Source organism: Ascaphus truei, chromosome 6 (genome assembly GCF_040206685.1).
Source record: "Ascaphus truei isolate aAscTru1 chromosome 6, aAscTru1.hap1, whole genome shotgun sequence".
In the NCBI taxonomy this organism is placed as follows: Eukaryota; Metazoa; Chordata; class Amphibia; order Anura; family Ascaphidae; genus Ascaphus; species Ascaphus truei.
Genome location: NC_134488.1, coordinates 85,039,948 through 85,055,857, shown reverse-complemented (window position 1 = coordinate 85,055,857; position 15,910 = coordinate 85,039,948). Strand labels below are relative to the sequence as shown.

At 37.1% G+C, this 15,910-nt stretch overlaps 1 protein-coding gene across 4 annotated transcripts in view; it reads left to right on the top strand.

Moving 5' to 3' along the window:
• Positions 1-15,910, top strand: part of PLEKHG5 (pleckstrin homology and RhoGEF domain containing G5) — a 314,942-nt gene that overhangs the window by 283,976 nt on the left and 15,056 nt on the right. For all 4 annotated transcript variants that reach the window (XM_075604983.1, XM_075604980.1, XM_075604982.1 and 1 more), the window contains one exon: positions 11,335-11,517. In XM_075604983.1, the coding sequence (XP_075461098.1) occupies positions 11,335-11,517 (183 nt within the window). The remainder of the gene's footprint in view (positions 1-11,334; positions 11,518-15,910) is intronic.

Below are 15,910 nucleotides of genomic sequence, written 5' to 3'. Positions count from 1 at the left end.
ATTATGACATTTCTGGTAATTCTGTCAATTGGATAACATCCGTTAATATGACTTTTGTTTGTGACCCAAGGCTGAAGCTAAGACATTGCTTTCTAATCTTAGGAAGGGTACAACTAAAAGCCTCAGTTATCCCAGACTGATCAATAATGGTAACTCTTTCAGTAACAGCATAGCTTGCAGTGCAATGCATGATTTAGTTTCTAAGTGACGTGATTAGTTTGGCAAGTAGAAAAGCTGAAAACAAAAGGAACAAAGAAAGACTTAATGAACAAAAAAAACCTTAATTTCTTATAGATATGTATGTATCTTTATTTATATAGCGCCATTAATGTACATAGCGCTTCACAGCAGTAATACACGTGACATAATCATATAAATAACAAATAATACAAAGACCACATCATGGGAAGAAATGTTTCAGACATAAGTAACATTTAGGAAAAGGAGTCCCTTAGATAAATAACTACACTAAAAATATACAGTAGTTAAGGATATTCATGCTTAAGTGTTTACTATTTGTGTCATACGTGCTTGATTTTGACACTTTTTTTGAGGGGTGTGGAGTGTGATATGAGTAATGGCTGCATGAAACAATAAGAGTCATAAGGGGTACAATAATGTGAATCACATATGATATAAATGTATGTTATTGATGTATTTTATTTTCATTTTTTCTCTCCTCTTTTTTTATTATATGACCTGATAGCCAAAGAAACTCTCTACAAATGTGTCAATATTGACGAGAGAGAGAGACTGCGTGACTGCGCTCAGGGTGTATAATGGGTTAATACGCGAATTGCACCATATGTGTAAACCAATGGAATAGGAGATAGGTGGCCCAGCCTATATATATAGAGGGAGAGAACAACTGGCGCACAGCAAATAGAGTGGGTCCCAAAATGATGTGTAAAAAATATTTCTTTATTAATCCATCATAAAAAGGAGGTTAACACCCTCCTACGCATTTCATGTATACAATACACTTTATCAAGGAGTACTTGATAAATGCTTTTATTTGTGTGAGCTTTCGAGATACACTGATCTCTTCTTCGGGCGGTGTTACAAAACATCTTCTTTACTTTACAAAAGAAGAGATCAGTGTATCTCGAAAGCTCACACAAATTAAAGCATTACGTTAGCCACAGAACGGTATTGAGTATTTGTTTTTGATATTAAGCTATTATCGGCTAACACGGTACAGATACTTGTGTGTATATGTATATATATATATATATATATATATAACATATATATATATATATATATATATATATATATATATATATATATATATATATTTATATTGTGTAGAATGACCTAGGCGCACAAGGAAAGAGAAAAAGGGGGAGAGGGAAAAAAACATAGAGTAGTAGGTCTACATAATTAATAATATTTAAGTGCTAAATAATGCACTTACAACATGTGGAGGATTGTAGAAATATTGGATTAGAATTATGCAAGAACACTGTGGAAACTTGGACTGAAGTATAACCTGATTCTTCAGACCAATTTTATAACTTCTGGATCCATTGGATTACTTGTACTGTAAATATCTTCATATATATTGTCCAATGATCAGTGAAGTTGAGACAGTAGAACTTCTAAACTATTTATTAAAAAAGTAACTTAATATTATAGGTATAAAAAAAGGCTCACACGTGAGGTAAAATTGCAGTGTGGAAGAGATACAATTATATGGGTCTGGTGTTACATTTAAATATTACTTGTGAGCATATTCACATGTCTTAGACATGTCTGCAACCCTGCTTTTCACCATTATCACCTAGCATACAGTGCTTCCACTGCAGCAAGGGATTCTGGGAAATGACATGCAAATAAGCACACATTCCCTCATTTGCCTTGAATCCATTATTACATGGAACCCTTAAGCCAATGCTCACTGTTTTAAACACAGCCTGGGATCTGATGCAAAGCCAGTTAACCCACTCACAGACAGCTCTTTCGACCTTTTGGGTCTCATCAGTTTGAGATTGGTTGTACTGGCTTTGAAATTTAAGACTTGGGTAGGTTTTCACCACACATTATTTAGGTTATGGTGGGTGAAAAGGTGACTGAAAACCCTCCACCATATACCATATAGCAAATAAAAATATGAAGGGAACCATGTAATAATGGATTTGAGACAAACGGTGGCACTGTGTGCTCATTTGCATGTCATTTCCCAGAATCCCTTGCTGCAGTGGAAGCACTGTATGTATATATATATATATATATATATATATATATATATATATATATATATATATATTACATATACTTTGCTAGTCCCGTGCTGTGCTTAAAAGCTGTGTGACCGGCACTGCATCTGCTTAAATGGGCTCCATGTGTATGATATTCAACATTGTGTGCTCATTTGCATGTCATTTCCCAGAATCCCTTGCTGCTATGCTAGGTGATAATGGTTGAAAGGCAGGGGTGCAGACCTGTCTAAGACATGTGAATGTGCTCACAAGTGATATCCTTTATTGGCTATATGCTAATGGTGGAGGTTTTTTGTTGCTTTTTTCACCCACCATAACTTAAAATGTAATGATATATATATATATATATATATATATATATATATATATATATATATATATATATATATATATATATATATATATATATATATATATATATATATATGATGCATTGACAAATTGTCAAAATATAAAATAATTGTTGGAATTCATATGGTTAATACAGGCTTCTTGTTAAATAATCCCCTTTGAATTTACACAGGGGGGTGCTAAATGTAGGTTTAGTCTACTTCCAGTCATTTATTTGCCCTTTTGTTGATTTCCCAGCTGCTTTGTCTTTTGGCTTCAGTAACAGACATCTGGAGCCTGCACTGTCTAGGAATCAACAGCAGAAGCAAGAAAATGCAATGAATCAGAACATTGCACTGTGTTTGTCATAAAAAGCATACCTGCCTCCCGTACGGAGATCTGAGTAACCTGGGGCAGTGTGTGTTTCACTTATCATGCAGGGCCAGGGGATTCACAAATGACTTAACTTTTTTTTTATTCACAAATTGTATTTTTACATTTCATCTTGATCCCACTCTCACTATGAAATTGCGTGTTCCTGTGAAACTGTGAATTTCTATATTATGTGCAAAAAGTCTCCACCATAGTTATTTTCTAAAAAAAACAAAAAGCTTTATAACTGAGGCCCGATGACTACAACCGTAACGTGTTGCAGATTTCCTTTCACCAGCAAATAGAGAATGTGTATAAATATATTATTATTAAATAACTATTAAAAGTGTTTTTATTATAGTATTGCAACTACAATGTGTATTGCTAAGTCCTTTAATGAAAATTAGATTTTTTTTTTACATCTAACTTAAGATGCTGAGCATTTTCTTGTATTCCATCATATTAAAAATTGTTAAAATGTTTGATACAACTTTTTAGCTGAAAAAGGTTGGGCGAGAAAGAGTACCCATTGATTTATATACCAATGGTTTGAACACACCTGAGATACCTGGGAAATACCTGGGAAATATGACTATTTGCATATTTAAATTAACTTATTTCAATGGACTTGAGGGTGTTGTATTAAAATTTTGTATAAAATTTTCGATGCTAAAAAGTAATACAAAGCTTAAAAAATGTGCTTTGTATGTATGAAGACTTCATACATATGACGTATCATTTGGTGTTTTTAATCATTTTTCGTATCGGATCATGTTACATACACCAAGCCCCGCTTCTGTGCACCAAAACAAATGGAAAATATATATATATATTTCTGCCGCACAGATAGAGGCATTTGAGCTTAGTACGTAGGCATACACACGTGCAACTGAAATTGAGTAAGACGTGCCAAGTTTGCCCTAAAACCCCTTTTTGCGACTCTTAGTACATAAATCTCTGTGAAAAAAAAGTTCTATTTTTCCAAGTTTAAAATGATAAACACTTTTAATATCTCTATTTTGTATATATAATATTATAACAATAGGAAAATTAGTTAAATTTGCTTCCATAGCATTCAGCATATCATTGTATTGAGAAGATATTTTGACTGTTTGGTATTTTTCTTTGATTATGAATGAAACAAAGAAAATACTACATGTTGGTGCACTGTCTCCAATAAATGTAAATAAACACATTGTATAATTTTATACTTAGCTCTCTAGCTAAAATTACAGAGTCTGTGACAAGCAAAATATATGTTAACTGCAATGTTATGTAATGTTATTTATATTTTGGTATGATAATTAGACTGCAAAAAACTTAGAGGCAAACCAATGATACAATAATCATTAGCTGATTAGGGAAGCTGATTAGGGACAAGTATTAATTACAGTGACATTGTGCTCTGCCCATTGGGCAGGTAAGAAGGTTGAACAATCACTTGTCAACTTATGTGTGAAAGTGTCACTCAATAAAATGTTAGATACACTCTCCTCATATACCCACAGGAAATTAAAGATTGATACTAACAGCCAAATACAGATTGAAGACTTAATTTTCTTTCAAAGTTAAGGGGAGATATTGTGTGTGATTGTTACCTCTATGATGTCCCTATTCATGATTCTAAGGTATTGTGAAGGAAGACACTAATTGTAACATCAACTTCATTAGCAATCAACAAACAGCAAGACAACATTCATCCAATAGCTTAGGCGAGCTGAGGTTATGGTAGCAGATTTAGTAATGCATATACTAAGAATCCCTGAGAATAGAGTAGAAAGATTTTGCCAGTCTTGCAACCTGGATGTGTATAGTTTCATTTTGATCCCTGTTATTATATCAGTACCAGTGAAGTTTCTCAGTCAGAAGGGCCACAGCACATTTTGCAGCAGTAAGAGCCCCACTATTAACGTTCGCTGAAGTTGCGATAGACTAAAAGCGTCAGCCATGTAAATCCATTTTTAAAATGCTACAATTAAAAACACCAATTTTAAAAAAAGACAATTACAGACTGATTTGCCAATTTGATTGTGAAGATGAAAAAGACTGCTGCTACATAAAAACATGTACCTCCTGAGCGAGCTTCCAAGCTCTCAGACATTTTTGGAGCTTGATCTTTAAAAAGCCGTCTATACTTTTTTTTATTGATTTATACTACGTTGTCATGTAGCACACAGATTTCCTATTTCTATATTTTTTGGCCATACAAAATATGGTGCTGTCTTTTGCTCATAAGATGAATAAAAGGGGGCAAGTATGATTTGTTATTTCTAAGGATAGAATAGAAAACTGCTTGGAATGTATTGAATCTCTCCCCCGCCCCCCCTTCCCCTCCCCCCACACCCACCCCCCCCCCTGCTTCCCCCTCTGTTTTGGAAGGACTTATACTTTGCAAAGATGCATTATAAAGATGTTCCCAACACCATCTGTGCTACAATGAAACATATTCAATTTGCTAATTTACATATGAATGGAATGTTTGTAAAACCAGATATGGATCTGAATTGTATTTAGACAGAGTATGGATTGGTTTACAATATATAATTATGTAAATGCAAAAATATGGCTTACACTTTAATTGTGCATTCTTTGATCTTCAGACTATACTAGATTGAGAAGTAGACTTCCTTCTAAATTGCCTTCCCAGCTAGCACATTGACATAATGGCCTGGCAATAAAATAGCTCCTTGCCCCTATTTTATCATAGTGTCTGGGACAGAACATACAGGACCCTATTATTGTAGCAAATGGATAGAGGTGCGAAAAAATATTTCGTCTCTGCTGCACAGAATACATTTATATACTTGGTTAGGTTGTGAAGTCCAGTCTGACAGATCAGGCACAGACTCCTTTGATCTCTGGTAGAGACTGATGAATTGATGAAATCTCTTTCACTAGATGGTGACAGGAGGGAAATTAGGTTTTCTTGACTGGCTACTCCTATTTCTGCTATAACTCCCCCCTCCATACAAACTTACTTAAGAGCATCTCAGTGCTCAGAGTAAATGTTGTTGGTATAGAAGTTTCAGGACTGCAACATCCTTAAGAGTTCTGCTTTTCCAGAAGACTTTTGAAAATCTTTCCTTCATTAAGGACTATCATGGGACATATGAGATTTTATTAAAATATCAGGAGGCTAATCCAAGGAATACATACCTAGCTGCAGTTTTTCTGTATTTTTTTTTTTAATAAGTGAACCTTCTATAGAAAACCTACATTTTTTGCTTGCTAATTGACTCAACTGGTCTAGAAAATGAAGGAGAAACCAGTTCGCATTGAATCAGCCATGGGCAGATTATCAGCTTGGAAAAGTTGGGATCATCTTTCTGTAATTGATGAGGTCCTAATGCCTTCCTATTCAACAGATTTAAAGGTTAGTACCATCTTTAGCTTATGGGGTAGGCATATCCATATGCCTATTTTGCTTAGCTATTTTTAGATTAGTAAATGACTGCATGTGCTAAGAATTATGTACAAAACATATTCATTTGTTGGAGATATACTCCTCACTCCTTTGCAACGTTATTAGTATTATGTAAGAATTCAGCTTGACTTTTTGGTATGTTTTCTTTTATTTCAGCAATAGCACATTGTTTAGAAATTGAAATAGAACAATATATATATTTGCAAATGAATGTCATGGCATCAAGCATAAATCAACTTGTATGAATCTATACAAAAAGGATCAGGCATATCTTTGGAGGGAAGCCTGTCAACTAGATTAAGATCAGGATCTTCCTTGTGTGACCTCAAACTCCTCTATGTCTCACAAGTTGCAAAAATGACATAGTGGCAATGAGATACTGTAGAAATATAGCATGGGTTTGCGTCTTTATAGTTCTATTGCATAAGCCATTACATAAATTAAACCGTTTATATGCTAACAAATAAACCCCCCTTTTGATTAGTACTCAATACCCTCTAATATATAGGAATCTTTGCAGTTACAATTGGATAGATAGAAAATGGCTTTTTTATTCTTCTGAGTTGTCAGCCTTTGAAGGGTTGATAAGGCTTTTAGCATGATGCTTAGTGCATTAAATAAATTACAACGACATACTTTTGCCCATTGGAGTTCTTTAACTGTTAATATGTAGAGTTTGATCAATACAAACATGCTAAAATCTGAATACAGTCTTCCTTAATTGTACAGGTAATTGAGTGTGTTAATCAATAGTTGCTACAGTAGCTCCTCTGCAAATTATATGTCCTGGTTTGCAAAGTGTTTCTTCTTTGTGTGTTTATCTACTTTGATAAATTTGCCATAAATTGGTGAGGTTTGGGTTACCTGCTGTTTGTTTTAGCAAACATCAACTGAAAGGTCCTCTCTGAGTTTATCAGATCATGGTAATTCTACCTAAAAGCCAGAAGCCACCTTGGAATATTCTAACTTGCTTTTGGATTCTGTACCTGCCCTAGTGGGGAGCTGCATACAATGTACAGCTATGCATGGGTGGCCTATTATTTGTTTTTTTTGTCATGTGGTACTGTATTGATACCCGGAATGTATTCCACAAAATGCAGTTTTGTTGTTATCATGATGTTAGCAACATGGATATTTGACCTGATTGAACCAACTTTCTTAAATTAGTGCTTGTAATTTGTGTGTCATACACTATATGATCCAGACACCTGGTGAAAGCTACAGACGGCTGTGTGGGTAGATTCACGTGACACCCCTATCTGTCGTGACTCGTGACATCGGCAATACCCTGGGGTATATCACAACAATGATGTCAGGCGAAGGGGACGGATGCTGATTGACACAGACACTGATGACTGAACTGGGTTGCATATCGATAAAAAACATATTTTTCCTCCTTTGGGGTGAAACGCTCACCATACTTATCTGTTAGCATGTATCACAGTTTCAAGATATAAGGGCTGGGACCGCTGCGCCCGGCGGCGCGGGCGGCCGCACGAGCGTTCCCCACCAGCAGGGGAATCCTCCCGAGCCGGTCCCAGTCCTCACTACACGCTGTGATGCGTCAGCCGCCAGGGGATTCAAGAGAATTGTAATCCCAAGCGGCGACGCGTCACGTGGTGTGGCTGTGAGCCAATGAGGATGGGAGGCTTCGGGGAGCGGGGAGGAGAGTGTGGGGGGAAAGCAGCGATTTTAAATAAACTCTGCAGCACCAAGGAAGTCCCCCCTGCTCACTCCCACAGACTATCTCCTCTTGGGGGGGGGGGGTCCCCCTTCCGATTCCCCCCCTGCTCCGAACCCCCGGGCTCCGATTCACCTCCCCACCCCCCGTGTGTATTTGTGAGTGCGTGAGTGCCTGTCTGTGTGTATGTGTGTGCCTGAGTGCGTGAGTGCCTGTCTGTGTGTTTGAGCGGCTGAGGAGTTGAGGGGCTAAACAGCTGAGGGGCTGAACAGTTGAGGGGCTGAACGGCTGAGGGGCGGTCCCGCCCCCTCATGTCATGGCCGCGCCCCCCGACCTGTTTGGCCACGCCCCCCGCTTGCAAAAATGATCCCTTTGGACTGGAAAAAGCCCCAAGTGCCTCTCCACGCACCGCCTGTCTGCAGTGCGGGCGTGTGGTCTGAGGCAGCGGGGCCTTAGCCTAAGCCGTGACTGACTTTGGGGGCAGCTAACTGTGCATTAGACAAACTAACTCTACGGATACAATAGTTGCAATTAGATACTATGTGTCCTGGTATATGTCTACTAGCCATTCCGAAAGGTGTTGTTGTTGCAAGTAAAGGCTACATTGTATACTATTATACTATATGCATCTTATGACACAATCTATTTAACTACTGAATATGTGATACTGTTATGAGGAGTGTGTTAGGAGGTAACGTGTGGATACTGTAACCACTATAAGCTGCTCTAACTAAATATCTAGCCACACAATTGGTGGTGTTTTTGAGTGTTAGCAAACCTGGTCTATACATGCACTAATTACAAGTGAGATTGCATCACATGTTCTCTGTTGCTAATATAACAGCCTTTTAGGACTTACCTAGTAAGGAATAAGAGGAGAATAGATTTGTTAGGCGGTGAAGCTGCCTTCGGGAAAAAGTGTAGATCCGGACTGCTCTATATCCGTACAAAAACTTTTATTGGCACATAATAGCAAAGATCAGCTCTTACACGTTTCACGCGGCAGACCACGCTTTATCAAAGAGTTCTTTATTAAGGAATAACTGCTGATGCTCTATTGAATTTAACTACATTTTAATGTGGTGCTTGTTTGTCTCAACCAAAAGCTACTTGTGTGGCTGATAATAAAGGACTGTGTCTCTCAAGGAGAATCCATTACTAAGAATTGTCATGAATCTACATGTAATTGATATAATTCAGTTCTCCAGCAATCCACTCCACCTTTGGGGATTTTTTATTATTCTTTTGGTATTTTCACTGTATATATTTGTGCACTTAAAAGAGTTATACTAATAAAATTGTATTATTTTCAATTTTAATCTGTTATCTCCCTTCTCAGAATCAGTAATCAATCCTGATAATTTATATAACTACCAGGCATGTAGTCTATAGATAAATATCAATTTATTGTGGTTTGCGTGAAACTATAGGGATCTCTTTTGTGATCATCTCTATATCATTTTCTGTATGCATCTTAAAACACCACTTTATTGAAGCATATTGGTAGCTCCGTGGCTGATACTATAAACATCATACATCGACCTTGACCACTTGCAGACGCACTTACCAGAACACCTTCCTACTGTCTCTGTATGTTCTTCCTACTTACTAATTAGATTGTAAGCTCTTCGAGGCAGGGACTCCTTTTCCTAAATGTTACTTTTATGTCTCAAGAGCTTATTCCCATTATATTATTATGTCACTGTATTACTGCTCTAAAGTGCTATGTACATAGATGACGCTAGATAAATAAATATATACATACATACATACATATCCTACAGTCACTGAATGAGTTCAACAGAATACAAACCCATTGATTAGCTGACAGTACCAGGCTTCATGCTATGAATTTGGAATACATTTCTAAAACACCAGCTGCAGAACACTTCCCCACCCACCACATGCAAATAGACTCAGGCTGTTTTTCTTAAAGGTACAGGGTCAAATTAGAAAGAGGAATGTTCGATTGCCATGGCATTACTAATACCCACCTCAGCAATGCAATCTGTTTTATTGACTATTGACTTTCTGCTCAGTATTGACACAAGACTCACACCCATTTGCATCGTCCTCTCGGCTAAACACTCTAGAAAGATGTGGGATATGATGTTAAATGTGAGATAGGAGAGTAAGGTGGACTGTCCTCAGTCTCACTCAGTGCAGAAGAGGTCTCTACTGTATGTGTCTTTTGTAGCAAACCGTCGTCGCCTGTGACCCGTTTCAAGAATATTTTCATGAAACATAATGCTATTTATTCCATTCTTGGAGTGCTGCCTTTTCAGGCGGAGGTGAGTATTTTCTTTTGAGCATAAAATATTAGATAATTATATAATTCTACTAAGCTGCACTTCTTAAATGTTGCTTTTATGTATAAAAAAATTGTAATATATGTTAACACACACACACACACATATATATATATATAGTATTACATGCATTGTTTTCTATGTGGCAACGGTCTTTGATATCACAAGAAAATAACAGATATTTACATACAATGAGAAAGAACTGTCACATTGTTATATACAGTAATTAGTCTGCCAACCTGTCACATATGCATTGTTTTTTATCATTTGTTTAGAATCTTAAACAGAGTACTGTCCTGTACATTTATGCAACGCTACTTTACAAAAACAGTAAGGGGCTAGTTTTTGCTATGCGGATTGTTGGAATCTTTAAAAATATTATTTTTGTACATAGATCATATTAGTGAATAAAGCCACTTTGTACAGCACGCTCGTTATAGTAGAACGCACCAGGTTGCCATTAATATATTCTTTGTAGGTTTACACAATAGTTTTCAGCTTTGCTATTGTTAAATCACTGAACTACAGATATTAGTGTCCTGGGTGTTTATACAATCCTAAACATCGCAGCTCCTTGGATTACCCTGCTACCTAGACCTGTTAGTAAGAGATTTGTGCGTTCCATCTTTTGTCGGAGTGCGAATAAGATCCTTCCAAATCCATGTCTGAAAACTGGCATGTTTTATTTCCTGCCTCAGCTTTGTTTTTTGCTCAGGGTATGCTGAATGCCTTCCTCAAATGTGGCACATAGATACAATTTCACTCCAGCTGCTACTTGGATAATTATATATTTGAATTTCAATTTTGTGAACAAATAACCTGTTTTTTGTTTCTTGCTTTATTCCTCTTTGTTGCTCATTGTTAATTGCATTCTAAATGTATGTATGTCTCTATACATCTGTCTATCTTCCTAACTATCTATAAAACTAGCCACATTCAATTAATAATAGCTACACATAAAGACAATTACATTGCATATTTTTCTTTTGGGGTTAGGCTCCTGGAAGAAGAAGAAAGAATATGACTGAATTCCTTGGGGATGCAACTATCCCAGTGCAAGATACACTCCCGAATATTAGCTGTTCTCTGCCTAACAACGGCACCGACACCTGGAAAAACAGAGCTGCCAGTCGCTTCAGTGGGTTCTTTGGCTCTGGCACCACAGGACCATTTTTAAGGGTAATCAATCTACCTATTCTTATTACTAACAGAGGACTTTCATACACTCTGCTGTGTCACATGTATTATTATTTTATTTTTATTTAGTGCGGACCACATTTACTTCGCTTCATAATATAAACATGCAGATTATTTCAAATGCAAAGGAATACTTATACTTTTTTATTAAAAAATAAAATGTTTTACCAGGAAGTAATACATTGAGAGTTGTTACCTCTCGTTTTCAAGCGGTAATGACAAGAATGTAGCAGACATACAAAAAGAAACAAGGAAGGTGAATCCCTGCCCAGTAGAGTTTACAATAGAAGTTGTTTTGTTTATTAAACTAGCAATCGAATTGTTATTTCAGTTGTTTTCAATTCTTTGTGTGGCTAATGGCAATTTGTATAGGCAGCCATCAGTGTGCTAATCACTATGGCACAGAACAAGAGAACTAGGGCATCAATGTTGATTGCTATTATTAGTACAAATAGGACCATCCACTAATTTGATCTTACTAATTGTGGCTCGTTTTAACAAGGCAAAGTTTCAAGTGAAACTAGTGAAGCATTAGGTAACAAAACAGAATTTCTATGATCCATAAGAACATTCAACTAATATAAATAGTCACTAACTACACAATAATCATTTTTTTGTATGCTTTTCACAACCTAATCATGACATCATTACATGGTACTGGTTACTAGAGATGGCCGAAACTGTCAAAATCCGTTTCCCTATAATTTCCCCCGAGTTTTCCACTCAAAATCCGTTCCGCGGTGTAAAATCCATTGTTGGATTGTTCCAGTTTCAATCCGGATTGGATTTTGTTAAAAACCCGCCAACGGATTGCGGAATTACAGAATTCGCCATGTGGATTGCCAGTGATAAAGATAAATCCAGAAAGACAGAGCGCCCTTTTTGAGACTGATTCACAGAAAAACACGGACCAAGGGACTCAGCCGATCCGAGGCGAATCCAAATCCGCTAAAAAAACAGCCCATCTCTACTAGTTATGTTCTACATTACTTAGATTGTAATCTCTCCGGTTCAGGGATTTCCTTTCCTATTGTCTGACTAAGCTATGCATACTGTATTATTAGAATTCCCTGAACTGTATTGTTTTTGTAAAGCACTGAGTACACTGTTGGCTCTATATACATAAAGATATACATACATGTATCACAGAACCAGAGGATTGTATATTTTAGTATTAGTACAAATAATTAAAAGCCATCAAATAAAAGAACACTAACATGAATTTAATGTGATAACTCGGTGAGTAAAGACACTGACTGGCACTGAGTTTGAAGCAGGGGAACCTGGTTCAATTCCGGGTGTCTGCTCCTTTTGACCTTGGGCAAGTCACTTTATCTCCCTGTGCCTCAGGCACCAAAAACATAGATAAGCTCCACGGGGCTGTGTCTTCAAAATGTCTCTGTAAAGCACTATGTAAAACTTGCAGTGCTATACAAGAACAAACAAATATTATTGTTATTATAATATGCAGAAAAGCACAGGTCAATCTCAGCAGCATATAGAAGTCTGTAAACACATATAGATCTGTGTGTATCTTTCTACATTTGCGTGTGCATGTGCATATCTGTATATATAATTGTCTATAAATATCACTGTATGTTTGTATTGTGCTTATGTATGTATGCCAATCAGTTGTCTGTGTATATGTGTGTTGTGCAGGGGTGTGCAAACCTTTTGCCTTCCCTTACCTTGTCTCAAGCGTCAAGTGACACCCGGGGTCATGTGACATCACGTCACATGATACAGAGGCCTTGCGTGGTCCCCCAGCATTTAATTTAATGCTGGGGGCCTTTGTAAGCATCTCGCTCCCCCCAAAAATCTGACGCCCCCCAGTTTGCGCAACCTGGTGTAGCGTACTGTGTGGCATCTCTGTGCACATATCAGTGGATGTAGTTTATGCAGTGAGTTATATGGAATCAGGTCCTGGCACTAGACATCAGCAGCAATAAATGGAAGAGGACACCGTTAACCCTTTTGTTACTGAGCCCTTTGGAAGGGGTTAACATTTGTCATTACTAAAAAACAGTGTCCTGTCTGACTCTCCTTTTATAATGTAGTAGTAAAAAAATATGGTGTGTGTGTGTGTGTGTGTCAAATGGAAATATTACTGTGTGCTCATTTGCATGTCTTAGACAGGTCTGGAAACCTGCATTTCACCATTATCCCCAGCACACAGTGCTTCCACTGCAGCATGGGATTGCGGGAAATGACATGCAAATGAGCATACAGTGCCACCTTTTGCTTCAAAACCATATGACATGGTCCGCTGTAAGATCATGCTTGCTGCATTTTACAGCTTTTGAGCACGGCCTGGGTAAAGATGCATAGCCAGTAAACCTACCCACATACAGAGTGTTTTGACCTTAATGGGTCTCATCAGTGTGAGGTTGGTTATACAGGCAGTCCTCGTTTTACAACTCTTCGCTTTACAACGAATGGCTTATCCAACGCTATGCAATGCATACCTATGTTCATTTTTACAACGCCAAAACGGCTTATCCAACATTCTTGCAACGCTTTGCAAAGTCGTTTATGTATATATAATATATATATTATACTATATAATATATTATATTTTTATATTATATTATATATGATGTTATATTATACATATAATACAGTATATGCACTATATAATTTATGCGTGCTGCATATCTTATTGTCTGCGTAAAATATTTTGTGTATTTTAGCATTAAAAATGCCTTCAGGAGCGGAACCTTTCATTTATACAGTGTTCCTATGGGAAAACGTGTTTCGCTTTACAATGTTTCGCTATCCAACGCCATTTTAAGTAACACATTGTGTCGGATAACCGAGGACTGCCTGTACTGGCTTTGCAAAATGAAGCATGGGATAGGTTTCACCATACTTAGTTAAGTTATGGTGGGTAAAAAAAAGGGACAAAAACCCTCCACAGCAAAGCATATAGCAAATGGAACTATTACTGTGTGCTCATTGGCATGTCATAGACAGGTCTGCAACCCTGCCTTTCACCATTATCACCCAGCACACAGTGCTTCCACTGCAGCAAGGCATTCTGGGAATATATATATATATAATTCGTCACTATTTATCTGGATGTTTAAGCTTTGTTCAGAATACAGCCGCCTGTGCTTTGTTGTATGCTAATATAACGCCTGAGAATATGTATAGTTGTATCAATGCAATTTACCATCATTTAAGGAGGCATTTCCCATTCAAATGACTTGACTGGAAACTGCCGTTATCACCTCTCTTTTAACTAAACCTTTTAACTGCAAATGTGTATTATTTTATGCAATCAAGTTGTCACACATTTGGGAACCCAGAGACAATTTGTTTTAGGAAGGTTTGACCAAATGTTTATTTTTGTAAGGATACAGCATGTGTGGCTGTGGAATAGGAGGGGAGGGTGTGTTAGGATAAGGAGACAAAGTGTTATTTTATGATGCTAAAGAAAGGTAATGCAGCTCAACATTTTTTTCTGGCAGAAAAAGATATACCCAAATCCTTAAGTGAGAGATAATATATTTTGCTTTTACATTTTTTTGTGAGGGAATAGTAATTCTTGTATTTTTTTTTTATATCTACAAAAATCCACCCAGGTTCACAATTAACAGTAACACAGGACACCCATTTGCAATTTGAAATACAAGGGAAAAGTGATTTAACACAAAAGGATTTGGAGCTGTCTTCATATTGTTCTTTGTTACCATTCACATATTTTGCGGGCCTCATCCCCCTTAATATCATGTCACTCCGTCAATAATTTTGCAGTGGCAGGTTGGCTCCAATTGTTTCAAGCTCATTCAATGATTCAACCTTCGCCCACTCTTACCAGCTGTTCTTTTTTAATGTGATAGTCCCATGGGCTTTACCAAGTGTCCTAGCACGAGCCACAGTAACGGCATAACAAAGAAGGGAATCTGCTTCGCCCCAAAGTGTCGCTGCTCCCCTGCTAATCACATTAGCATCACTCCCTCTCATTTGCATTCATTGATTGCTGCAGACTTGTTAGAAGTCTGCATAGGATTGGCAGTCACATATATAAGCCCATCTACATTTACCAAGCTTTACTTTCAAACATCTACTTGTCACTTTCACAATACTGCACTCCTTTAGCTGCAGATTCACTTTAAAGGTAAGATCTCAATTTGGATTCATATCCTTCTTCAGAAGCCACATGCAGCATGTGTGCTTGGGGAGATTAGGGTTTGCCTTAAAAAAAAAAGAGAATGACACCCGGAGATGCATTATACAAATTGCATCATAAAATTAATTCTAAACTGACGCAAGAATGAAAATAAGTTTTGCTATCATAGTAGTGTTTCGTGTTTCACATTTGTCATCAGAACATTGAATTAAATTGGTGATTTAATATTACAGAAAGTAGAAG